Source organism: Salvelinus sp. IW2-2015, linkage group LG35, assembly GCF_002910315.2.
Source record: "Salvelinus sp. IW2-2015 linkage group LG35, ASM291031v2, whole genome shotgun sequence".
Lineage (NCBI taxonomy): Eukaryota > Metazoa > Chordata > Actinopteri > Salmoniformes > Salmonidae > Salvelinus > Salvelinus sp. IW2-2015.
The window spans coordinates 20,628,830-20,655,876 of NC_036874.1; the positions used below are offsets into that span (position 1 = coordinate 20,628,830).

Below are 27,047 nucleotides of genomic sequence, written 5' to 3' on the forward strand. Positions count from 1 at the left end.
AAACATTTCAAATAAAGAAAAACCCTTGAATGAGTAGGTGTGTACAAACCTTTGACTGGTACTGTAAATAACATTCACTCCCTAAATGATATGTCATTTGCAAGTGGGAGCTCTTACAGTATAAATTACTCTTCCTCGCCATCTTGTGGCTGCTCTTAGTGGTACAGTATATTGACTTTCCATTTCACCGGTAGTTCAAACACAATTTGACAAAGACATTATTTTGTATTAATTAGCATAATTTCAATACTGTTTACTCATTCAATCTCCTCAGCACCATGTGTCCAACCAGGACAGATTAAATGACACTGCCATCAATCTGGAGACTGTCTCAACCCCTGCCTCTTACAAAAAAAATGCAACCCCCATTAAAAGCACCATATTTGAAATGTAACCTTTATTTAACTAGGCAAGTCAGTTAAGAACAAATTCTTATTTACAATGACTGTCTACCCCGGCCAAACCCGGACGATGCTGAGCCAATTGTGCCCCGCCCTATGGGACTCCCAATCACGGCCAGATGTGATACAGCCTGGAATTGAACCAGAGACTGTAGTGATGCCTCTTGCAGTGCCTTAGACCGCTGTTCCACTCGGGAGCCCATCTTAAAAAGTAAATTGTAAGTATTCATTTTTGTTTTTGTAAAATTACTCATTGCTAAACATTATAACCCCTCATAGAAAAAATGTGGTCTGCAACATCGTCATTGGAGCTGGGCCACATCAGCAGAACTGGAATAGAAAACAAATTAATATTAGTAAATGGATAGATTATTTATGTCTGTGGACCATTGTTATGCCTCAGAGACACCACTGTATGTGCTGGGCTAGCGTTATCTATTTTAATGGGCTTTATCTGAACTGGTGAGGGAAATGTCTCACCTTCCAGCGGTTCCCGCACTCGTTACAGAGGACAAAAGTGGTCATAGGCTCGTCAGCGCTGCGGGTCTGCATCTACACACACACACACACACACACACACACACACACACACACACACACACACACACACACACACACAGTTAATACGAAGGCAGCTTTCATTCAACAGCACAGGCTGTCTCCACTGTATAAAATGTAACTGGAGGAGTGTACAATATAAAACTGATATTGGGTCAGTATGTAGAGCATATGTATGTTTTCAGTGCAGTGAGCAGTGAGCCGTGTGTATCTGTTTAAGTAAAATATAGTATATACCTTGTAATATGCAGAATATGGTGTGTATGCAGAGTATAGTATGTTTACCTGGTTGTAGGTGCAGTTCTTTTTTTTGCACTTGCTGCACTGAAACAGATCAGAAATGGTACCGCTGGTTTTGGACAGCTGGTGTTCCCTAATGGCCTCCTTAGTCAGATTGTTCCTCAGCTGCTTCAGCTCATCACTAGCCATCTCCTAGACAGACAGACAAAATCTCTGAGGGAAATTTGTCTACTCAATGTTTTGGTAGGTGCTTGACTCTCTCTTTAATACAACATCTTAGGAATATGTTAGAGGCAGGGGTGGGTCATGGGTTGATATGACAGAAGTTTACAGTACCTCAGCAGACATGATGGCGAAGCGTCTCAGCTCTATGCCTCCAGCCAGGACGTTCCTCCGCAGCCCAGGGTTTTTGGAGTCCTTCAGGTTGCTGATGCGGCTCCGCACCCTGTTTTTATACTTCATATCTGTGGCTCCCATCTCCTTGTAAATATGTGCAGCGGAGGACAGTTAAGGAAGCTTTCATCACCACCTGGCTGAAATATCTAACGGTGACAATCAAAGTTCAAACAAATATAAAATGTGTTATATTCAAAGCCAAGAGAGCAAATGGCAGCTCTGCAAACACACTGCAAATTGAAACCAACCCAAATTGGTAAAATACTTCAGAACCACAAGCAGATTTAAAAGGATATGATCTTCAATCTCTGCTGCCATTGAGTCACAGTTTGTCCCAAATTCTTTGAAGTTATCTGAGGAGAGAAAACTGAGGGTATTACGTTTACTCTTTTTCATCTACAAAATCTATCATTCTGTGTGTAATGTAACCGCTATTAATTTAATGTAACCGTTAATTTCCATACTGTACTGTGTGTGTGAATGAATGTGCGTTGAGTCACTTTATGTGCAGATTGATCTCTTGTTACTTGTATCTCTGTGAGTGTCTGTACTTGTACTCTGATCCATTCAGTTAGTGGCTGGTCTTTTCCCCACCATCTGTGCGTAGAGCTGCAGCCAGCATCTCGATGCATTTGTCCCTGATGGTTTCTCCAGTGGCCAGGCAAGGGGACAGGGGAACCCCTGCTGAGCTGAAGGAGGGGGACATGGGACTGGCGGGGGTGGTGGGGATCTTTGGCATCTCTTTCTTTCTCCTGGTCATCGTACACAAGCCAAACAGCATATACGTCAATCAAGAGTTTAAAATCTGATCCATAATGATTTCAGTAGTACAGTAGATAGTATTTTCCAGTTAAAAAGGGTACCGTTCAATACTGTCCGTTGAGGACTTTCTCTGCAGAGGGCCAGGGTGAGAGGACTTGGAGCCATGAGATTCTTTCCTGAAACAAACACAGAGACAGAAAAAGCAATGGAGTGAACAAACATCCGTATCTTAATGCGCTCCATTATGCAAAGTAAATAAAAAAGCCTTAATGACGCAGTAAAATAAATAAGAAAAGGAAATTAGCTTTTCTATATGCATAAGAAAGGGGCACTCTTACGTCTCACTAGGGAGCTTCTTAGCTGAGGGTGAGCTGCTAGTCTTGGAACCCATTGAGTCCCTCCTAAAGAGAGGTAGTAAATTATTGACAATTTGAAAGAGAGAAGGGGTTACTACCCACTGATTGATTCAATGTCATTTCAACAAATAAAAGTTTTAAAAATGTGGAAATGTGGAAAACGTACACGGAAATTGTATTTTTTTTWATCAACATTTTAACTAAAATGCAATGACATGGCTCGCTTGCAGTGGTGTAAAGTACTTAAAGGAAAACTACACCCCAAAATGTGTCTTTTGGTATTTGTTTCATCAGTCCATTGTTGATATAGTCCCAAAATATTTTGCATGTCAACAATCAAGTTTTCAAGATACGTAACTTTCATATGACACAAAATGCATCATTACAGGCCAGATTGCTCTATTCTGAAAGCAATCAAGTTACCTAACTTTCAAAATACAGAAATGCATTTGGCTTCATATGATGCAAAATGCTTCCTACAGGACAAGATTACTGAAATTGATTCATTGATTATTGAAAGTTGCAAAACGGAGCATCATATGATCCAAAATCATCATACGGGCTAGATTTCTTAGTCCATTGTTGATATAGACCCACAATAATTTGTATGTCAGCAATCAAGTTCTCAGGATACATAATTTGAAATAATTTCCTTTAAGTAAATATACATAAGTCACTTTTTGGTGGTATCTATACTTTACTATGTATACACTGAACAAAAATATAAATGAAACAACTTAGTAAAATATTTTACTGAGTTACTGTTCATCTAAAGAAATTAGGCCCTAATCTATGGACTTCACATGACTGGAAATACAGATACGCATCTGTTGGTCACATAACTTAAACAAATTGTAGGGGAGTGGATCATAAAACCATTCAGTATCTGGTGTGACAATAATTTGCTTCATGCAGCGGGACACATCTCCTTCGCATAGAGTTGATTGTGGCCTGTGGAATGTTGTCCCACTCCTCTTCAAAGGCTGTGCGAAGTTGCTGGATATTAGCGGGAAATGGATACAGAGCATCCAAAACATGCTCAATGGGTGACATGTCTAGTGATTATGAAGGCCAAGGAAGAACTGGGACATTTTCAGCTTCCAGGGAATTGTGTAGAGATCCTTGCGACATGTGGTCGTGCATTATCATCATGCTGAAACGAGGCAGATGAATGGCACGACAATGGGCCTCAGGATCTCGTCACGTATCTCTGTGCATTCAAATTCCCATCGATAAAATGCAATTGTGTTAGTTGTCCGTAGCTTATGCCTGCCCATACCATAACCCCACAGCCACCATGGGGCACTCTGTTCACAACGTTGACATCAGCAAACCGCTCGCCCACACAATGCCATCTTACCGGTACAGTTGAAACGTGATTCAGCTGTGAAGAGCAGACTTCTCCAGCGTGCCAGTGACCATCGAAGGTGAGCATTTGCCACTGAACTCGGTTAAGATGCCGAACTGCAGTCAAGTGAAGACCCTGGTGAGGACGACGAGCACGCAGATGAGCTTCCCTGAGATGGTTTCTGACAGTTTGTGCAGTAATTCTTTGGTTGTACAAACCCACAGTTTCCTCAGCTTTCCGGGTGGCTGGTCTTAGACGATCCTGCAGGTGAAGAAGCCGAATGTGGAGGTCCTGGGCTCACATGGTGAGACTTGGTCTGCGGTTGTGAGGCCAGTTGGTTGTACTGCCAAATTATCTAAAATGACGTTGGAGGTGGCTTATGGTAGAGAAATGAACATTCAATTATCTGGCAACAGCTCTGGTGGACATTCCTGCAGTCAGCATGCCAATTGCACTCTCCCTCAAAACTTTAGACATCTGTGGTATTGTGTTGTGTGACAAAACTGCACATTTTAGAGTGGCCTTCTATGTCCCCAGCACAAGGTGCACCTGTGTAATGATTATGCTGTTTAATCAGCTTCTTGACATGCCACACGTCAGGAGGAAGGATTATCTTGGCAAAGGAGAAATGCTCACCAACAGGGATGTAAACAAATTTGTGCACACAATTTAAGGGAAATAAGCTTTTTGTGTGTATGAAAAAATTCTGGGATCTTTTATTTCAGCTCATGAAACATGGGACCAACACTTTACATGTTGCGTTTATATTTTTGTTTGGTATATTTTTTGCTACTTTTAATCCACTACATCCCTAAAGAAACTAAGTACTTTTAACTTCCATACATTTTCCCTGGTAGCAAACAGCACTCGTTACATTTTGAATGCTCAGGCAGGACAGAATGATGGTCCAATTCACGCACATAGAATACGTTGTCATCCCTACTGCCTCTGATCTGGCGGACTAACTAAACACAAATACTGCGTTTGTAAATCATGTCTGAGTGTTTGAGTGTGCCCCCGTCTGTCCGTAAAAAAAATAATAATCTACTAGCATTTACTTTTACTTAAGTATGACAATTGAGTACTTTCCCACTCCTTTTCACTTGTTATGTTGATTTAATATTGATGTCATGTTATTTGAAATTCAATCGAATATCAATTAAAACTAGATGCTGACGGATGTACTTCGCCCACTGGATAGCTCATGGCAACATATTAAGGCATTTAGCAGTAATGACCAGAGAAGTGTCAGTCATAGTAATGAATCTGAATGAGAGCCAGTACCTACCTGTCTGATTTGGAGTCAGTCGAATGACGTTTCACAGAAAGACTGTGCTTGGAGTCAGTGGAGTCCTTTCTACAACAACGAGAGAGAGAGAGAGGAAAACCTGAGCAAGCTCCTTCAGCCTGTGAACAACTCTGCTACCTCAGCCTCCCCAGAACGGTGCAATCAATACCTTTGTTTCTTCCAAAGCAAAATTGAAAATCTAAAATAACACCATCCTGTCCTCTCCAGCCCCTGTAGTTGATCTACACAGTCCTACGCTCCCTGCAGCTGATGTAACCAAGCTGGTTAGAATAATGAGGCCCACCACTTGCTCACTTGACCCTATCCCCACCTCACTTGTCAAGTCCTAGTTATCTGTTCTGGAGCCTTTTTTACAGAAATCATTAATCAATCAATCAATCAATTTTATTTTATATAGCCCTTCGTACATCAGCTAATATCTCGAAGTGCTGTACAGACACCCAGCCTAAAACCCCAAACAGCTAGTAATGCAGGTGTAGAAGCACGGTTAAGCAAGGAACACATCCATTAACCACTGGATGTATTCCTCCACATCTCAAACTCGCCGCACTCACACCAGTACTTAAAAAGCCTGGATCTGATCCTGACAACCTCCAGAACTACAGGCCTATCTCCAACCTGACCTTGCTGAGTAAGCTCCTCGAACATGATATGTCTAGCCAACTCCAACAACATCTTGCCAATCACAACCTTCTCAAGCCCTTCCCGTCTGGTTTCAGACACAGAGACTGCCTTGGTAAGGGTCACCAATGACCTCCTCATGAATGCGGACTCTGGGGCTGCCAGCATCCTCAAACTGCTGGACCTCAATGCAGCATTTGCCACGGTCAGCCATGCCATTCTGCTGGATGGCATTGTGAAGCTACCGGGCCTGTCAGACACTGTCCTGGACTGGTTCACGTCCTATCTCACTGATCCGCCAGGGGGTCCCTCAAGGCTCGGTCCTAGGGCAGCTACTGTTTTAGATCTACATGCTGCCACTGGGAAACATGGACTGGTCTTTAACTTTTATGCTGACGACACTCAGCTGTATATCTCCACAAACACTGCCAATGCCACTGCATTCCTGGTCAGCTGCCTGCAGGACATCAAAGCGTGGTTACAGCTGAGTTTCCTGCAGTTAAACTGCAAAAAGACAGAGGTCTTCCTGATTGGCACTCGCATCATCGACTAAATCAGCAGCTACGGCCTCAATATTGATGGTGTCAAGGTCCTACCCTCCAGTGAGGTCCGCAATCTGGGTGTGATATTTGACAGTCAGCTCTCGTTTGAGGCCCACATCAGAAGTGTTACCAAAGTTAAATGTTTCTATCTATGAAGCATTGCCAGGTTACGACCTATGTAACCTACGCTTTTACAGCCTCCAGCTGAGCAACTCATCCACACGTTTATCTTATCCCGTCTGGACTATTGTAATACCGTGTTGGTTGAACAATCTGACAAGTGCCTAAGAAGGCTACAATATGTCCAGAACTGTGCTGCATGTGTCCTCAACCACACTTCCCCCATGAGCACATCACTCCAGCTCTGTTCAACCTCCACTGGCTCCCCACATGCTCACGCATTGACTTTAAAATTATGTTTCACACCTACCAAGCTATCCTCAACTCTGGACCCAAGTATCTGTCTGACTTCGTCGTACACTCCCTTCGCTCCTACAGGTCCATCTCCTTTCAGCAGTCCCACAGCAGACAAAAAACTATGGGTGACTATGTGGAATGCACTTAAAGTCACTGCCAGGGCTGTAGAGTCTCTGGCATTGCTTAAGGCACAGCTAAATGACTGAGCTGTTCAGAAGAGCTTTCAATGACCAATGTTAATTCTGTTCAACGGATTGGACAACACCTGTATATAGCATTGATTGAGGTCTGCTTTTATTATTATATAATAAAAAAAGAATCTGTGCTTGGGTGTGAGAAAAGAGCTTTACAAATTACAATATTTCTTGATTTAATTATTTTCCTTCAAAGTTCACTTCATACAGGTTTAAAAGTGAGGTCAATAAGTGTTTTTAGAGTGAAGTTTAGTACAGTCGTGGACAAAAGTTTTGAGAATGACACAAATATTAATTTTCACAGTCTGCTGCCTCAGTTTGTATGATGGCAATTTGCATATACTCCAGAATGTTATGAAGAGTGATCAGATGAATTGCAATTAATTGCAAAGTCCCTCTTTGCCATGCAAATTAACTGAATCCCCCAAAAACATTTACACTGCATTTCAGCCCTGCCACAAAAAGACCAGCTGACATCATGTCAGTGATTCTCTTGGTGTGAGTGTTGACGAAGACAAGGCTGGAGATCACTCGGTCATGCTGATTGAGTTCGAATAACAGACTGGAAGCTTCAAAAGGAGGGTGGTGCTTGGAATCATTGTTCTTCCTCTGTCAAGCATGGTTACCTGCAAGGAAACACGTGCCGTCGTCATTGCTTTGCACAAAAAGGGCTTCACAGGCAAGGATATTGCTGCCAGTAAGATTGCGCCTAAATCAACCATTTATCGGATCATCAAGAACTTCAAGGAGAGCGATTCAATTGTTGTGAAGAAGGCTTCAGGGCGCCCAAGAAGGTTCAGCAAGCGCCAGGACCGTCTCCTAAAGTTGATTCAGCTGCGGGATCGGGGCACCACCAGTACAGAGCTTGCTCAGGAATGGCAGCAGGCAGGTGTGAGTGCATCTGCACGCACAGTGAGGCGAAGACTTTTGGAGYATGGRCTGGTGTRAAGAAYGGCAGCAAAGAAGCCACTTCTCTCCAGGAAAAACATCAGGGACAGACTGATATTCTGCAAAAGGTACAGAGATTGGACTGCTGAGGACCGGGGTAACGTCATTTTTTCTGATGAATCCCCTTTCTGATTGTTTGGGGCAACCGGAAAAAAGCTTGTCCGGCAGTCAGGTGTCATGCCAACAGTAAAGCATCCTGAGACCATTCATGTGTGGGGTTGCTTCTCAGCCAAGGGAGTGGGCTCACTCACAATTTTGCCTAAGAACACAGCCATGAATAAGGAATGGTACCAACACATCCTCCGAGAGCAACTTCTCCCAACCATCCAAGAACAGTTTGGTGATGAACAATGCCTTTTTCAGCATGATGGAGCACCTTGCCATAAGGCAAAAGTGATAACTAAGTGGCTTGGGGAACAAAACATCGATATTTTGGGTACATGGCCAGGAAACTCCCCAGACCTTAATCCCATTGAGAATTTATGGTCAATCCTCAAGAGGCGGGTGGACAAACAAAACCCCACAAATTCTGACAAACTCCAAGCATTGATTATGCAAGAATGGGCTGCCATCAGTCAGGATGTGGCCCAGAAATTAATTGATAGCATGCCAGAGCGGATTGCAGAGGTCTTGAAAAAGAAGGGTCAACACTGCAAATATTGACTCTTTACATCAACTTCAGGTAATTGTCAATAAAATCCTTTGACACTTATGAAATGCTTGTAATTATACTATATTCCATAGTAACATCTGACAAAATTATCTAAAGACAATGAAGCAGCAAACTTAGTGGAAATTAGTATTTGTGTCATTCTCAAAACTTTTGGCCACGACTGTACATCCACCAATTATTGGGTACATAATATGATGCTGCTTATGCAGACCTGTCTTTCTTGCCATCCAGACTTGGCCTTTTAGCAGGTTTTGGTTTGGAATCTGACAAATCCTTTCTAAAACAGGAAACATTTTTTATGTAATATTTGCATGTATTGCAGCCATTGCTGATTGGCAAAAAGCACACGGCATTCAGGGAGCAGGCATGCTTGATTAAACAGCTTCACCAGCAGAGGGCAGATAACATGACAAGGTGGCGAAGCACAGATAAATATGCACACATACAGTATTTCCCTATGAAGACCTCTGCTCCAATGAAGGGGTTAACACACAACTCTCTAATATCACCAAATATACAACCACAACTCATGTCAGTGGGATTCAACTCAAACAAGCACATAGGCCCACATGCAGTGTATAATTATGCATGCTCCTGTGCACTATGGCTTGCCAACCTTTCTTCCTTGGCATCAACAGATGGTCTTTTGGGCACTATGCTATCGGAGTATTTTCTGCAAAAGGAGAACGTTTAGCAGTGCTTTGCAACTGTTGTCATAATAATCTTCATCTAATTTATCAAAATTATATCATCATCATCCACATTTAGAGAATGTCATGAAAGTATTCAAACCCTTCGACTTTTTCCAATTTTTATTTTGTTACAGCCCTAATCTAAAATGGATAAAATAAAACAATTTCCTCAGCCATCTACACAGAACACCCCATAATGGCAAAGCGAAAACAGGTTTTTAGAAATGTTTGCAAAACAAAAATACCGTATTTACATAAGTATTCAGATCCTTTGCTATGAGACTCGAAATTGAGCTCAGGTGCATCCTGTTTCTATTGATCATCCTTGAGATGTTTCTACAACTTGGAGTCCACCTGTGGTAAATTCAATTGATTGGACAGGATTTGGAAAGGCATGACCTGCCTTTCTTTTGGGCACTTTTAGACATGACCTGTCTATATAAGGTCCCACAGTGGACAGTGCATGTCAGAGCAAAAACCAAGCCATGAGGTCGAAGGAAATGTCTGTACAGCTCCAAGACAGGATTGTGTCGAGGCACAGATCTGGGAAAGGCTACCAAAACATTTCTGCAGCATTGAAGGTCCCTAAGAACACAGTGGCCTCCATCATTGTTAAACGGAAGAAGTTTGGAACCACCAAGACTATTCCTAGAGTTGGCCACCCGGCCAAACTGAGCAATCGGGAGAGAAGGGCCTTGGTCAAGGGAGGTGACCAAGAACTCAATGGTCACTCTGACAGAGCTCTAGAGTTCCTGTGGAGATGGGAGAACCTTCTAGAAATACAACCATCTCTGCAGCACTCCACCATTAGGCTTTTATGGTAGAGTGGTCAGACGCAAGCCCCTCAGTAAAAAAAGGCACATGACAGCCCGTTTGGAGTTTGCCAAAAGGCACCTAAAGATTCTCAGACCATGGGAAAACAAGATTCTCTGGTCTGCTGAAACCAAAATTGAACTCTTTGTCCTGAATGCCAAGCGTCACGTCTGGATGAAATCTGCCACCATCCCTACGGTGAAGCATGGTAGTGGCAGCATCATTCTGTGGGGATGTTTTTCAGCAGCAGGGACTGGGAGACTAGTCAGGACCTCAGACTGGGGTGAAGGTACACCTTCCAACAGGACAACGACCCAAAGCACACAGCCAAGACACACAGCCAAGACAACGCAGGAGTGGCTTCGAGACAAGTCTCTGAATGTCCTTGAGTGGCCCAGCTAGAGCCCGGACTTGAACCCGATCGAACATCTCTAGTACATGAAAATAGCTGTGCAGCGACGCTCCCCATCGAACCTGACAGAGTTTGAGAGGCTCTGCAGAGAAGACTTGGAGAAACTCCCCAAATACAGGTGTGCCAAGCTTGTAGCGTCATACCCAAGAAGACTCGAGGCTGTAATCACTGCCAAAAGTGCTGAATACTGATATTTTTTTGTTTTTATTCTTAATAAATTAGCGATAATTTCTAAACTCGTTTTTGCTTAGTCATTATGGGGTAATGTGTTACCCTGAGATGAGAGAAATTAGAAGAATTTTTTTATTAATCAATTTAAAAATAAGGTTGTAACCTAACAAAATGTGGAAAAGGTCAAGGGGTCTGGATACATTCCGAAGGCACTATATAACAGGAACTATTAAATGACTGTTGGATACTATATTTATCATGACATTAGGAACATGTACTGAAAAGGCTAAACACAATTGAGCACACTCAACATGAATGAGGTAGTATGATTTACAGATCCCAGACCCATCCTTTTTCACATGGTCAGATGACATCACCTTCAGAGAAACGGGTTTGTAATCTGACAACTCCTCTCTGGGTAGCAAACAGCAAAGAAAGTGATGTTTGAAACTTCACAAGGAAAAGCAACAAAAATGCGTGGTGTCGGAATGAATATAATCAATTTAGCATATCTGTCAATAGGAGCAGTTCAACAATGTCACAGATAACAAACATTGCTGACACTCAAAAGTAACCACACAAAAAAACAACCATGCAACATCAAAGCGACCTTGACCTCTCCTTTTTGACTTCCACTGACGGGCGCTTCACAGGAGGGGGAGGATGGAGATGGAGAGGAAGAGGTGCAAAAGGAGCATTGGGTCTGGAGTCTCTTTTCTAACCACAGAAATCCGCGGAGGCTCTTTTCGATCATCACTACTATCCATCATTACTATCGATAGTATAGTAGCACACTTTTCAAGATTTAGTCGTATATAGGGGATACACATGCACCATCCAACCAAACGCTTACTTGCAGGCAGTGGTGTAAAGTACTTAAGTTAAAATTCACTGCTTAAGTAGTTTTTTGCGGTATCTGTACTTTACAATTTATATTTTTGACAACTTTTACTTTACTACATTCCTAAAAAAAATTATGTACTTTTTACTCCATACATTTTCCTTGACACCCATTTTCCGTAACCTTTCGGTTACTGGCCCAATGCTCTAACCACTAGGCTACCTGCCGCCTCAAGTAAATATAATTAAGTATATTTTAGCAATTACATTTACTTTTGATACTTAAGTATATTTAAAACCAAATACTTTTAGACTTTTACTCAAGTAGTATTTTACTGGGTGACTTTCACTTGAGTCATTTTCTATTACGGTATCTTTACTTTTACACAAGTATGACATTTGCGTACTTTTGCCATCACTGCTTGCAGGTTGCTCCTCGACAATGCAACAACTATAAGAAGTAATAAAAGATAAGAATACGAACGAACATAAAGTAAATGGCTCAGTAGAATAGAATACAAATTTTAGCAAAAGTATAATACAGGAAGGACAATTTATACTGTAGTCCAATATGTCTTGTTTGACAGAAGAGAAGTGACTGACCTCTCCTTGACCTCTGCTGCAGTGGGCATAGAAGGATAAGGATGAGGAGGAAGTGGGGCATTAGGGTCAGGAGGAGCTTTTTTCCTAAATGAAAAACCAACAGACTAAATCTATTGCAATTCTGAAAACTTTTGTCATTTTCTGTGTATCGCTGAGAGTTTATCATCAAAAAACGAGGAACATGCTCATTGTTGCAATGATTTTGACTTTGCTGTGCTGTATAAAGTACAACCTATGATAACAAAACAAACCGTAAAACAGTGATTTCAGGGCATAATTCACTGTGTCTGATAAAACAGAGGTAAGTGATGATCTATCACAAACTATGGACCAAAATAGACAACTCAGTCTATTCACAAACAGCATGCCCTCTGACCTCTCTTTCTTCTCCTTCACTGAGTGACATCTGGACGGAGGGGTGGGACGAGGATGAGAAGGAGACAGAGTGTCTGAAGAATCTCTCCTGAATGGAAATTGAAATATTCCAAATGAAATCTGAGTCAAACCATGCTTTCCAAAACTAATACAACTAGCACAAATCGAATGATTAAGGAAAGCATGTATTGACCGTGATCACACCGCGCTCCATGCAGAAGTGGGTGCTGGGTAAGTCACTCTTCAAGGTCACTACCCACTGGGCACAAACTGATTTAGTCGTAATCTTTAACTTTGATTCTTGGTTGAAATGGAGAAATGAATCCAACATATACATTATTCATTTGTAAACAAACTGGAATTAAAGCCAGACTAAGTCAGTGGCACAAAAGACACATGTTGATGTTCAAATGTTGATATTTGGTTGAGTTGACAATCGAACACAATTCAATATCCCTTTTGCAATACAATAAATTGCATAATAACGTGTCGTCAAGTTAAGAAATTATGTTGGATTCACATCTCCAACTAAATAAAAAATAAAACGTTAAAGAATAGGATTAGGCCAGTGGCTCAGATGAAACCATCCAAGCATTATACAGTATATCCTTTAAATGTTGATATTTGATTGTGTTGACAACCAAACACAATTCAATATGACTTTTGTAATACAGTAAATGGCATAAAGTTAAGGCAATTTTACAAACTAAAGTAACAGTATTTATTCAACCTTAACTTTTTACTGCAGTGGGCTAAACAGGGTCACACAGAGTGTTTCAAATATACTTTGAAACAAAAGTATACACCTCACACACATGGTTATGGGCTTAAAAAAAAGAAGACATGTACCATATCAGATATAGAGATGTATAAAATGTTTAGTTTGCATTCCAATATTACACTTTATATACATCACAGAAGACTGAACTATAACAAACCCGTTTGACATAGAAACACCGGATACATTATTTTATTTGTTTATTAATTATGAAATTATGAATAATATTCCACCCATTTGGCCACTAGGTCATTTGACTGCAGGAAAGGGCCACATTGAAGTTAGCCTACTGTAACTATAAATGTCTTCTTATGTAATCATAGAACGTGTGCATGTTCAAGATAGCGTGCAAAAGTTGTCGTTCTGTGGAGATCTTCACAATTGCTATAATAATCTGTGCAGAATATCTAAAGCATTGGTACACTTGCACTATGTACTTTTAATGTAATCTCAACTGCAATCCAGGTAATTTGGTAGTGCAATTAGATGAAGCACAGTGATAAAACATTACGTTTAGGTATAAATACTAAATATCTGGTACACTGATAGGAAGGTACACTGATAACACATTTAGATGAGAACTAAACCAATAATCTGACATTGTATTCCCCTTTTCAACTTTGTGGTGCTTTTAAAATGGTTGAAAGTACACTGCTAACACATATAGATGAGGACTAAACCAAAAATCTGACATTGTTTCCCCATTGGAATATAGATATGCTTTTAGATGGTTGCAAGCACAGTGAAAACGCATTTGTAATTCAACAAACTTCCGTCTGACTTTTTGAGTGGGTGAATAAAGGTTGAAATCTAATTGATCAACGTCTCAACCAAATATTACCCAAATTTCTACGTTGAAATTACATGTTGTGCCCAGTGGTATGCTGTATGAACAAGTCAGTGAAACAACAAGGTTAGTGTGCAATCCATCTCAAGGGCTTCCAATATAAACATCTCAAGCTGTAGCCTTATATATCTGTACAAACCACTCATTCAGTAATGTACCAAAGCATCTGAAAGTAATAGTGTTCTCAGAAAAGTTCCATGCGTTGACACTAGAGTATCTATCCATCCTGACCTCTCTCTCTCCTTCTTCACCTCTTTCTTCACCCGTTTATTCACCTCCTCAGACATACGTCTGACAGGGGGAGGAAGACGGGGTGGTCGGGGAGGCCGAAGGAGGAGAGTAACAAGAGGGGTAAAGATCATCCAAGACGCTTCTCCTGAAAACACAATACATCCCTGAGGCCCAGCACTTGTCCTCTCTAGACTGTATGGAAACAACTTAACAGAGGCACCTCTCACCTCTCAAACCCTTGTCTGCGGTTTTCAACAGGTCTCTCTTGTGGGGGTTCGTACAATGGTATCTCCTTTGTGCATTCCTCTGTGTGTCTTTCATTTCTCGTTTCATCTGCAAAACTCGCCCTTCTGGGTTCGTCTGTGTGTTTCTCATTTTTGGGTTCTTCTAAATGCCTTTCTTTCTTGGGTTCTTCAAAATGTCTTTCTTTCTTGGGTTCTTGCACATGTCTTTCATTTTTTGTGTCATGTACAGGTACATGTCTTTCTTTTCTGGATCCTTCGAAGTGTCTCTCCTTTTTGGGTTCTTCTAAGTGTTGTTCTTTTTTGGAGTGTTCTACAGGTCTTTCTTTTCTGGCATCTTCTATATGTTTTCCATTTTTGGATTGTTCTGCATGCCGTTTGTTTTTGAATGCCTCTGTATATTGCTCTTTTTAAAGGTCAACAGCTTTCTCGTCATTTTTTTTGTGTTCAACATTGTTCTTCCTTTTCAGATTGAGGATCTGAATCAGAAACATCCAGCCTCTTGTGACTATAGCAAAAAAACACAGACCACACCAGATACCATATCTTCCCCTTTCTTATGTTTACATTTTTGCCTTCACACGCAGGCAATGGTTTGAGTGTGTGTGTATGCACCTACCTGGTGTCTTTCTCTAAAGGGGACCTGACTGGGGACCCTGTGGCTTTGTTGGAGTCAACCCCATTCTTCATCTCATTGGGCCTCTCAGTACTCTGAGTACGTGCAGCATCTAGGGGGAAAAGAGGGTAAAATGTTGTCTCTAGGTACTGTGTAAACTGTAAAACGCAACTCCAGACAGCTCCACGTTCTAAAAGACAGTCTCCTACAATCCTACCCAGCAGTCTCTTCCAGTCCTTGATGAGGATCTTGGCCAGGGAAACGACCACGTCGTCTGTGCAGTGCTTCCTGATTCCATTCACAGACATGCCGATCCTCGTTTCCTATTCAGCAGAGAGAATGTTTTGTTGCATGTGATCCTTGAAATAATGAGTTTACAATTTTATAATGAGTTCACACTTATCATTTGGAGTAGGCATAACTATATAATCCATTCCGTGTTTGTGGGGAAATTGACTGCACTGTATTCCCCATGCATTTGATAATATTTAAATGTTGAACGTAGAAGTAGCCTAAAATATGAAACTTCTGTACACCTAAATGATACATAACAGGTGAGTGGGATTTTCCTGTTGAAGGTCCTCTACCTGCAGAAGTTTCAGCGTCATGTTGAAGCTCTTCAGTTCATTCAGCAGGTCCAGGGCACCCTCCTATGTACACAAACATGGAGATGATGGTATTGGAAGTTGTAGCCAACAGGGAGAGCAGCAGAATTATTTATTTTCATTACATATGTAGTACCAGGGGTGCAACTTTCACTGGGGGCGGCCCACCCCTCATTCTGAAATTGCATTTTTGGCACCCCCCAGTTTTATCATTGCATTGTGATAAATAAATAAAAATAAGTGGCACCGGTGTGCTTTAGGACCATGCGGACAACTCAGAGTGGTCGGGTTGGCTGTTTGGTGGTTTCAACCGGCTGGATTTAGGACCGTCCGGAGACCACAGAGCATGCGAACAGAGGCAGCTGTTATATGTGTGTGTTGTGCTTTTTTCTAAGTTGTAAAAGCAAGTAGGGCAGAAACTGGCTAATCTTTATTTGACTGATGTAGCTGGCATGGTAACTGCTGTTTGACTTAACAGAAAGGAAAACATTATATTCCCAGAGCTGAGCTAGTAGTGTAACTGACATGTAACGTTAGCTAATGTTTCATCCCCTCTCGACTGAAGTTCTGTCTGAAGGGAATGAACTAACTTAGCTAGCTATCTAGCTAGCTAGTAGCTACCACAGCCAGTTTAGCCTAGCAATCTGTCAGGTAGCAGTATCGAACAGCTGTTGTGTGTATGGAAATCGTTTCAACAGAAGTAAATTAACTTGCCTCGTTTTCGCCAGTTGATGTACCATTAGATCTAGCCAAATGTTGGCTAACGTTTGATATTATTTTCCCCCCAACAGTCAGTATACAGTACATTTACATTACATTTAAGTCATTTAGCAGACGCTCTTATCCAGAGCGACTTACAAATTGGTGCAGTTCACTTATGATTCCAGTGGAACAACCACTTTACAATAGTGCATCTAACTCTTTTAAGGGGGGGGGGGGGGGTTAGAAGGATTACTTTATCCTATCCTAGGTATTCTTAAAGAGGTGGGGTTTCAGGTGTCTCCGGAAGGTGGTGATTTGACTCCGTGACCTGGCGTCGTGAGGGAGTTTGTTCCCACCATTGGGGTGCCAGAGCAGCGAACAGTTTTGACTGGGCTGAGCGGGAACTGTACTTCCTCAGAGGTAGGGAGGCGAGCAGGCCAGAGGTGGTGAACGCAGTGCCCTTGTTTGGGTGTAGGGCCTGATCAGAGCCTGAAGGTACGGAGGTGCCGTTCCCTCACAGCTCCGTAGGCAAGCACCATGGTCTTGTAACGGATGCGAGCTTCAACTGGAAGCCAGTGGAGAGAGCGGAGGAGCGGGGTGACGTGAGAGAACTTGGGAAAGTTGAACACCAGACGGGCTGCGCGCGTTCTGATGAGTTGTAGGGGTTTAATGGCACAGGCGGAGCCCAGCCAACAGCGAGTTGCAGTAATCCAGACGGGAGATGACAAGTGCCTGGATTGGACCTGCGCCGCTTCCTCGCGTGAGGCAGGGTCGTACTCTGCGAATGTTAGAGATGCAACCTACAGAACGGGTCACCGCCTTGATGTTAGTTGAGAACGACAGGGTGTTGTCCAGGATCACGCCAAGGTTCTTAGCACTCTGGGAGGAGGACACAATGGAGTTGTCAACCGTGATGGAAGATCATGGAACGGGCAGTCCTTCCCGGGAGGAAGAGCAGCTCCGTCTTGCCGAGGTTCAGCTTGAGGTGGTGTCCGTCATCCCACACTGATATGTCTGCCAGAACTGCAGAGATGCGATTCACCACCTGGTTATCAGAGGGGGAAAGGAGAAGATTAATTGTGTGTCGTCTGCATAGCAATGATGGAGAGACCATGTGAGGATTGACAGAGCCAAGTGACTTGGTGTATAGTGAGAATAGGAGAGGGCCTAGAACAGAGCCCTGGGGGACACCAGTGGTGAGAGCACGTGGTGCGGAGACAGATTCTCGCCACGCCACCTGGTAGGAGCGACCTGTCAGAGTAGGACGCAATCCAAGCGTGGGCCGCGCCGGAGATGCCCAGCTCGGAGAGGGTGGAGAGGAGGATCTGATGGTTCACAGTATCAAAGGCAGCCGATAGGTCTAGAAGGATGAGAGCAGAGGAGAAGAGAGTTAGCTTTAGACGTGCGGAGCGCCTCCGTGACACAGAGAAGAGCAGTCTCAGTTGAATGACTAGTCTAAACCTGACTGATTTGGATCAAGAAGGTCATTCTGAGAGAGATAGCAGGAGAGCTGGCCAAGGACGGCACGTTCAAGAGTTTTGGAGAGAAAAGAAAGAAGGGATACTGGTCTGTAGTTGTTGACATGGAGGATCGAGTGTAGGTTTTTTCAGAAGGGGTGCAACTCTCGCTCTCTTGAAGACGGAGGGACGTAGCCAGCGGTCAAGGATGAGTTGATGAGCGAGGTGAGGTAAGGGAGAAGGTTCCGGAAATGGTCTGGAGAAGAGAGGAGGGGATAGGGTCAAGCGGGCGGTTGTTGGGCGGCCGGTCGTCACAAGACGGAGATTTCATCTGGAGAGGAGGGGAGAAAGAGGTCAAAGCACAGGGTAGGGCAGTGTGAGCAGAACCAGCGGTGTCGTTTGACTTAGCAAACGAGGATCGGATGTCGTCGACCTTCTTTTCAAAATGGTTGACGAAGTCATCAGCAGAGAGGGAGGGAGGGGGAGGAGGGGGAGGAGGATTCAGGAGGGAGGAGAAGGTGGCAAAGAGCTTCCTAGGGTTAGAGGCAGATGCTTGGAATTTAGAGTGGTAGAAATTGGCTTTAGCAGCAGAGAAGAAGAGGAGAATGTAGAGAGGAGGGAGTGAAAGGATCGCCAGGTCCGCAGGGAGGCGAGTTTTCCTCCATTTCCGCTCGGTTGCCCGGAGCCCTGTTCTGTGAGCTCGCATGAGTCGTCGAGCCACGGAGCAGGAGGGGAGGACCGAGCCGGCCTGGAGGATAGGGGACATAGAGAGTCAAAGGATGCAGAAAGGGAGGAGAGGAGGGTTGAGGAGGCAAGAATCAGGAGATAGGTTGAGAAAGGTTTGAGCAGAGGGAAGAGATGATAGGATGGAAGAGGAGAGAGTAGCGGGGGAGAGAGAGCGAAGGTTGGGACGGCGGGATACCATCCGAGTAGGGGCAGTGTGGGAAGTGTTGGATGAGAGCGAGAGGGAAAAGGATACAAGGTAGTGGTCGGAGATTGGAGGGGAGTTGCAATGAGATTAGTGGAAGAACAGCATCTAGTAAAGATGAGGTCAAGCGTATTGCCTGCCTTGTGGTAGGGGTGAAGGTGAGAGGGTGAGGTCAAAAGAGGAGAGGAGTGGAAAGAAGGAGGCAGAGAGGAATGAGTCAAAGGTAGACGTGGGGATTAAAGTCACCAAGAACTGTGAGAGGTGAGCCATCTCAGCGAAAGGAACTTATCAGGGCGTCAAGCTCATTGATGAACTCTCCAAGGGAACCTGGAGGGCGATAAATGATAAGGATGTTAAGCTGAAAGGGCTGGTAACTGTGACAGCATGGAATTCAAAGGAGGATAGACAGATGGGTCAGGGGAGAAAGAGAGATGTCCACTTGGGAGAGATGAGGATCCCAGTGCCAACCACCCGCTGACCAGAAGCTCTCGGGGTGGTGGGAGAACACGTGGGCAGACGAGGAGAGAGCAGTAGGAGTAGCAGTGTTATCAGTGGTAATCCATGTTTCCGTCAGTGCCAAGAAGTCGGACTGGAGGGAAGCATAGGCTGAGATGAACTCTGCCTTGTTGGCCGCAGATCGGCCAGTTCCAGAGGCTGCCTGAGACCTGGAACTCCACGTGGGTCGTGCGCGCTGGGACCACCAGGTTAGAGTAGCAGCGGCCACGCGGTGTGAAGCGTTTGTATGGTCTGTGCAGAGAGGAGAGAAAAGGGATAGACAGACACATAGTTGACAGGCTACAGAAGGGCTACGCTAATGCAAAGGAGATTGGAATGACAAGTGGACTACACGTCTCGAATGTTCAGAAAGTTAAGCTTACGTTGCAAAAATCTTATTGACTAAAATGATATAGTACTGCTGGCTGGTGAAATAGGCTAGCTAGCAGTGGCTGCGTTGTTGACTTTGTTTGAAGTGTAGCTGGCTAGGTAACCTCTAACTGGCTAGGTAACCTCGACAATTACTCTAGACTAACACAATTATCTTGGATACAAAGACGGCTATGTAGCCAGCTAAGATCAAACAAATCAAACTGTTGTACTGTAATGAATGAAATGTAATACTACCTGTAATACTACTGTGGAGCAAAGCGGAATGCAACTACTCGCTCCAAACAAACCGGGAGTGCGTATCGTAGAGGGAGAGGCAATAGAAGTGTTGTTTCTTGTATTATTGTCTTTTGTGTCTTTAGAGGACTGCTTCACCTTAATGTCCCTTTTCTTTTCTTCTGTCCTTATTTTGTCCACTTTGTCCTTTGTCGCTTCTTTGTCCCTTCTTCTCTTCTGCCAACTAGACACTCCTTGTTAGCTAGCTAGCTTCTTTCAGGAATGTCCCTAGCAACTGCCTAGCAACAGGTAAACAACTTAGCTAGCTAAGAAAACGGTATAATTTTATGAAAAATTGTTACTTTTTCAAAAGCCTTTCTTCTTTGTTTGCTGCTTGTTTGGTCTCCTATTCAGTTTGCAGTTTTCTTTTGATTTTTTTTTCGATGTACTTTACTCTAAAAAAACATTTAAATTTCAATATTTGTAGGAGCTCATCTTTTCAGCTGCTGCTGCTTAATTTGGAACTCCGGAACATAGTAGCAATGAAACGTTATTGATCTGTCAGTTTCCCTAGGTAATTCCCTACTTTTCCCATTGACAGTAATAAACAGCTCTAGAGGCTTCACTGTCATGGTGCAAAGTCAGTACACAACACTATTCTCATCATGTCTTAGCAGGATCAGATGGTGACAGGGGTCCCAGCAGGGTCAGACAGCCAGGGAAGACCAGTCTACGGAGGTCAGGTGAATGTTGCAGTATATTATAACAATCAGTGAATGGATACAAAGTTCCATCTTGAGTTCATGGGTAGTCTACAGTCTGGGATCTGGGAATAATGGTAATTTAAATGATTGAATCATTGATTCTATTCTTGGATAATATAATGTACACCAAGGTAATCAAATGGTGACAGGGGTCTCAGCACAGTCAGACAACCAGGGAAGACCAGCCTGTGATGGCGCTGAAGTTAACTTTTGCAGATGTATAAAATATATAACATCCCCAAAATGGACATCCCCAAAAATGTATTTTAATTCCAAGAATCCTTAAATAATATAAAGTCAACTTGGAAAATCATCAATCAACTGCTGAATAAGAAAAAGTAATCTACAACTATCCCATCTCAATTTATTGTTGGTAGTAAGACCTATAGTGATCCTGATGTAATGTGAATTTAATAACTTTTTTGTGAATGTTTGTTCTTCTCTGTCAAAGAAAATAGAGAAAACTGATGGAAATCCCTTGGATTACATGAAGGAACATTTCCCTTCTCTGTTTAAATTTAAATAAATTATTGAGCCTCTAACGTATATTTTCACCAAATCTATGCAAACTGGTATTGTTCCTAAAGTTATCCCCCTCTATAAATCTGGGGATCCAAGATATTTTACAAATGATCTCCCAATATCTGTACCATCATGTTTTTAAAAAATCCTAGAAAAATTGGTGTATAAGAGAATGTTGAAACATTTAAAATCATATATTTTTATATGAGCACCAATATGGTTTTCGTTAAAAAACACTTCTCCACAGAGATGGATCTTTTGCAACTTGTGGACAAAATTTTTACCACCCTGAACAATAATGAATACACTCTTGGCATCTTTTTTTGATTTATCCAAAGCGTTTGATCATGAAATATTACCTTCTAAATTGCAATATTATGGTTTTCATGATTATGCATATAATTGGTTATATAGTTATGTTTAGGATAGAGAACAATTTGATTATGCTAGCTGCTGTGCATCAACCAGGATCAAGACATCCTGCCACAGGGTTCGATAATTGGATTTTTGTTATTCCTTATCTATATCAAATTAAATTTTCTTGGTCACATACACGTGTTTAGCAGATGTTATTGTGGGTGTAGCGAAATGCTTGTGCTTCTAGCTCCGACAGTACAGTAACATCTAACAAGTGATATTTAACAAATTACACAACATATACACAAAACACAAATCTAAGTAGGAATGAATTAAGACTATAACTATATAGATAACATAGAATAGTATAGAATACAGTATATACATATGTGATGAGTAATGCAAGATATGTAAACATTATTAAGTGACTAAGATACCGTAGATTAGTATAGAATACATTGTATACATTTGAGATGAGTAATGCAAGATATGTAAACATTATTAAAGTGACTAGTGTTCCATTCCTTAAAACCTCTTAGCGCTAGGGGTCAGAATCTCTTTTTTTTTTTTTTGTTCCCAACGTAAACGGACATTTTCTCTGGCCCAGATCGTAGAATATGCATATAATTTACAGATTAGGATAGAAAACACTCCAAAGTTTCCAAAACTGTCAAAATATTGTCTGTGAGTATAACAATACTTATTCTGCAGGCGAAAACCTGAGAAAATATAACCCGGAAGTGATTATTATTAAAAAAAAAAATCCTGGACCGTCTATCCTCTATTTAAAGGGGTATCAACCAGATTCCTTTTCCAATGGCTTCCTCAGGCTGTGACCAGGCTTTAGACAGTTTCAGGCTTTTATTTTGAAAAATGAGCGAGATGTTTCATAAGTAGTCAGGTGTCCTCTGAATGTTTCCTGCGTGCGAGGGGCTCCTCATTTTCTATCTTATTGAATAGGTTACGGTCCGGTTGAAATATTATCYATTATGTTTGTTAAAAACAACCTGAGGATTGATTATAAAAAACATTTGACATGTTTCTACGACCATTACGGATACTTTTTGGAATTTGTCGAACGGAAGAAGGCTTTTGTTTTCTCAACATAATGCGCAACCCAAATGGCGTTTTTTTGTGATAAAAGTAATATTTATTGAACAAAAATAACATTTGTTGTGTAACTGGGAGTCTCGTGAGTGGAAACATCTGAAGATTATCAAAGGTAAGCGATGAATTTTATTGCTTTTCTGACTTTCGTGACCATGCTAATTTGGGGCTAGCTGTTGTAGCATTGATTGCTACACTCACAAAAGCTTGGATTTCTTTCGCTGTAAAGTATATTTTCAAAATCTGACATGATAGGTGGATTAACAACAAGCTAAGCTGTGTTTTGGTATATTTCACTTGTGATTGCATGATTATAAATATTTTTTGTAATATTTATGCATTTGGCGCCCTGCAATTCTAGCGGTTGTTTAGGAAAGTGATCCCGTAAAAGGGATCCGTAGCGCAGAGAAGTTAAAGTGGGCAGTGATTTCTAGTCTATGACTATAGGCAGCAGCCTCCAATGTGCTAGATGGCTGCTTAACAGTCTGATGGCCTTGAGATGGAAGCTGTTTTTCAGTCTCTCGGTCTCAGCTTTGATGCACCTGTACTGACCTCGCCTTCTGGATGATAGTGGGGTGAACAGGCAGTGGCTCGGGTGGCTGTTGTCCTTGATGATCTTTTTGGCCTTCCTGTGACATCAGGTGCTGTAGGTGTCCTGGAGGGCAGGTAGTTTGCCCTCTGTGATGCGTTGCGCAGACCGCACTACCCTCTGGAGAGCCTTGTGGTTGAGGGCGGTGCAGTTGCCGTATCAGGTGGTGATACAGCCCGACAGGATGCTCTCGATTGTGCATCTAAAAGTTTGTGAGTGTTTTAGGTGACAAGCCAACATTTTTTCAGCCCCCTGAGGTTGAAGAGGTGCTGTTGCGCCTTTTTCAACACACTGTCTGTGTGGGTGGACCATATCAGTTTGTCTGTGTACGCCGAGGAACTTAAAACTTTCCACCTTCTCCACTACTCTCCCGTCGATGTGGATGGGGGGGGGTGATCCCTCTGCTGTTTCCCAAAGTCCACGATTATCTCCTTTGTTTTGTTGGCGTCGAGTGAGAGGTTGTTTTCCTGACCCCACACTCCGAGGGCCCTCACCTCCTCTCTGTAGGCCGTCTCATCGTTATTGGTAATCAGGCCTACCACTGTAGTGTCGTCTGCAAACTTGATGATTGAGTTGGAAGCATGCATGGCCACGCAGTCATGGGTGAACAGGGAGTACAGGAGAGGGCTGAGAACGCACCCTTGTGGGGCCCCAGTGTTAAGGATCAGCGGGGTGGAGATGTTGATTCCTACCTTCACCACCAGGGGACGGCCCGTCAGAAAGTCCAGGACCCAGTTGCACAAGGCTGGGTCGAGCTTAATGACGAGTTGAGGGTACTATGGTGTTAAATGCTGAGTTGTAGTCAATGAACAGCATTCTTACATAGGTATTCCTCTTGTCCAGATGGGATAGGTCAGTGTGCAGTGTGATGGCGATTGCATCGTCAGTGGACCTATTGGGGCGGTAAGAAAATTGGAGTGGGTCTAAGGTATCAGGTAGGGTGGAAGTGATATGATCCTTGACTAGTATCTCAAAGCACTTCATGATGACAGAAGTGAGTGCAACGGGGCATTTAGTTCAGTTACCTTAGCTTTCTTGGGAACAGGAACAATGGTGGCCATCTTGAAGCATGTGGGTACAACATACTGGGATAGGGATTGATTGAATATGTCCGTAAACACACCAGCCAGCTGGCCTGCGCATGCTCTGAGGACGCGGCTGGGAATGCCGTCTGGGCCTGCAGCCTTGCGAGGGTTAACACGTTATAATGTTTAACTCACGTTGGCCACGGAGTAGGAGAGCCCACAGGCTTTGGTAGCAGGCTGTGTCAGTGGCACTGTATTGTCCTCAAAGTGAGCAAAGAATTTTTTTAATTTGTCTGGGAGCAAGACGTCGCGGGGCTGGTTTTCTTTTTGTAATCCGTGATTGACTGTAGACCCTGCCACATACGTCTTGTGTTTGAGCCGTTGAATTGCGACTCTACTTTGTCTCTATACTGACGCTTTGCTTGTTTGATTGCCTTGCTGAGGAAATAGCTGTACTGTTTGCATTCGGTCACGTTTCCAGTCGCCTTGCCATGATTAAAAGAAGTGGTTCACACTTTCAGTTTTGTGCGAATGCTTCCATCAATCCACGGTTTCTGGTTAGGAAAGGTTTTAATAGTCACAGTGGATACGACATCTCCGATGCACTTGCTAATAAACTCGCTCACCGAGTCAGCGTATACATCAATGTTATTGTCTGAGGCTATTCGGAACACATCCCAGTCCACGTGGTCAAAAAAAATCAGGAGACAGGCCAGTACATCAGGAGACGTGGAGGAGGCCGTAGGAGGGCAACAACCCAGCAGCAGGACCGCTACCTCCGCCTTTGTGCAAGGAGGAGCACTGCCAGAGCCCTGCAAAATGACCTCCAGCAGGCCACAAATGTGCATGTGTCTGCTCAAACGGTCAGAAACAGACTCCATGAGGGTGGTATGAGGGCCCGACGTCCACAGGTGGGGGTTGTGCTTACAGCCCAACACCGTGCAGGACGTTTGGCATTTGCCAGAGAACACCAAGATTGGCAAATTCGCCACTGGCACCCTGTGTTCTTCACAGATGAAAGCAGGTTCACACTGAGCACATGAGCACATGTGACAGACGTGACAGAGTCTGGAGACGCAGTGGAGATATGATATTTGTGCATCTATAACTTTCTCACTCATCATTATTCACTATTCATTCAGGATTATCCATAATCATGGTATCATCCACATTCATGTAGAAGTGTTTAAAAATATATTATATTCTTACAATCAAAGTGACCGCAAAAGGGTAATATTATATTGTGTAGAAATGCAGAAAATTAGCTCTAGATGCCCAAAACAATTCAGAGGGAGGACCCGCAGACAGGTTAGGTCCCGCAACTTCTAAAACCAAAGTTGCACCTCTGTGTAGTACCCTGTGTTGACTTGGAAGAGCAGGGTGATGGTGGGAGCATAGTATTATTGAATTAATGCTGCAGGACGGGTTTGTACTGTAATTAGTAGCCCTACTGTAGCAGCTGCACATGTTTCTACAGTCTGTTTTTAAGTGATCACACTATTGACATGTAATCAATGGTATTAATCAAAATTACAATCAATAACAAACTGTAATACTATAATGACTATGTACAAATCTTGTAATAGTAATGTAGCCTAATAGTCAAAATAGTTGTGTTTATGTAGTCTACTATGTTAATAAGGAATATCATTAAAGGTATCAGTGAACGACTTGAATTCTACAATCCGCCAAAACAGAACTGAACAATTGGCCCATACTAACAAAATACAGCCCCATAGCACGCCATTGTCACGACCGTGCGTTGTTTTACTTTCGGTTCCATTCACGGAGTTGTTGTAGAATACCAGAATGCTTTAAGTCTCACACTTTTGCATTAGTAATTTTATTCAGTGTGTGTGTGTATATCGCACGGTCTTGCTTAATAGGCAAAAGCTGGACAATCCTGTGCCAAACACCCGTTCAGCATTTGCCACTTGCACAACGTTTTAAAGCACAACCTCGAAATGTAAAACTTTGTATTAATGTAGATAACTATAAAATGGAATACGTCATTGCAAATTCAAAATAAAGCATGTATCTACACATGATTTCATACATTTGACTGCACGAGGTGACAGAAAAACATGCGACATAAAACAAGGCGTCAAAATACACTCACCGTGTTATTTCTAGACACCATCTTGTCCAGTTTTTTTGCAATCCGAATTAACTCCTCTTCTCGCGTCATAGTTTCTGGCATGGATTAAACGTACAATAATATGTTATGTAAAATGCTATATAATAAAAAATGTAAATGTTCATCCTACGTAGATAGGACTTTACGTTATGGCGCGGTCCACTCCATTCGGCGAAGAGGCGTGTCCTTAAGTTACAGGCAGAACGACATTTGTCGGATCGTCTGACCATCAGGTCAAAATGCCCATGAGACACATGGCAACAACTAAATATAGACGTTTCTATGGGTCTGACACTAATATCGTCTTTATATGATCTTACTTTAATACAGTGGGCTATGCAAACTTTTTCAGAGGACTTTGGAGAGAA

General features: G+C 42.7%; 1 protein-coding gene across 13 annotated transcripts; it reads right to left on the reverse strand.

Moving 5' to 3' along the window:
• Positions 1–368: 368 nt before the first annotated feature.
• Positions 369–27,047, reverse strand: LOC111958927 (transcription elongation factor A protein 3). 13 transcript variants are annotated; one of them, XM_023980288.2, is made up of 17 exons: positions 26,662–27,046; positions 15,973–16,035; positions 15,603–15,708; positions 15,389–15,497; positions 12,673–12,759; positions 12,297–12,380; positions 9,382–9,438; positions 8,977–9,042; positions 5,350–5,418; positions 2,696–2,758; positions 2,459–2,533; positions 2,190–2,347; positions 1,892–1,948; positions 1,536–1,690; positions 1,245–1,391; positions 882–953; positions 369–731 (listed from the first exon to the last, which is right to left on the reverse strand). In XM_023980288.2, exons 1-17 carry the CDS (start codon positions 26,740–26,742, stop codon positions 723–725), a joined length of 1,458 nt encoding a protein of 485 aa, XP_023836056.1. In that variant the 5' UTR covers positions 26,743–27,046; the 3' UTR covers positions 369–722. The 13 variants fall into 13 exon arrangements, with proteins under 13 accessions (XP_023836056.1, XP_070293610.1, XP_070293611.1 ...); XM_070437509.1 differs by having other exon boundaries at positions 1,536–1,686; positions 1,888–1,948; positions 26,662–27,045; XM_070437510.1 differs by lacking the exon at positions 2,696–2,758 and having other exon boundaries at positions 1,536–1,686; positions 1,888–1,948; positions 26,662–27,047.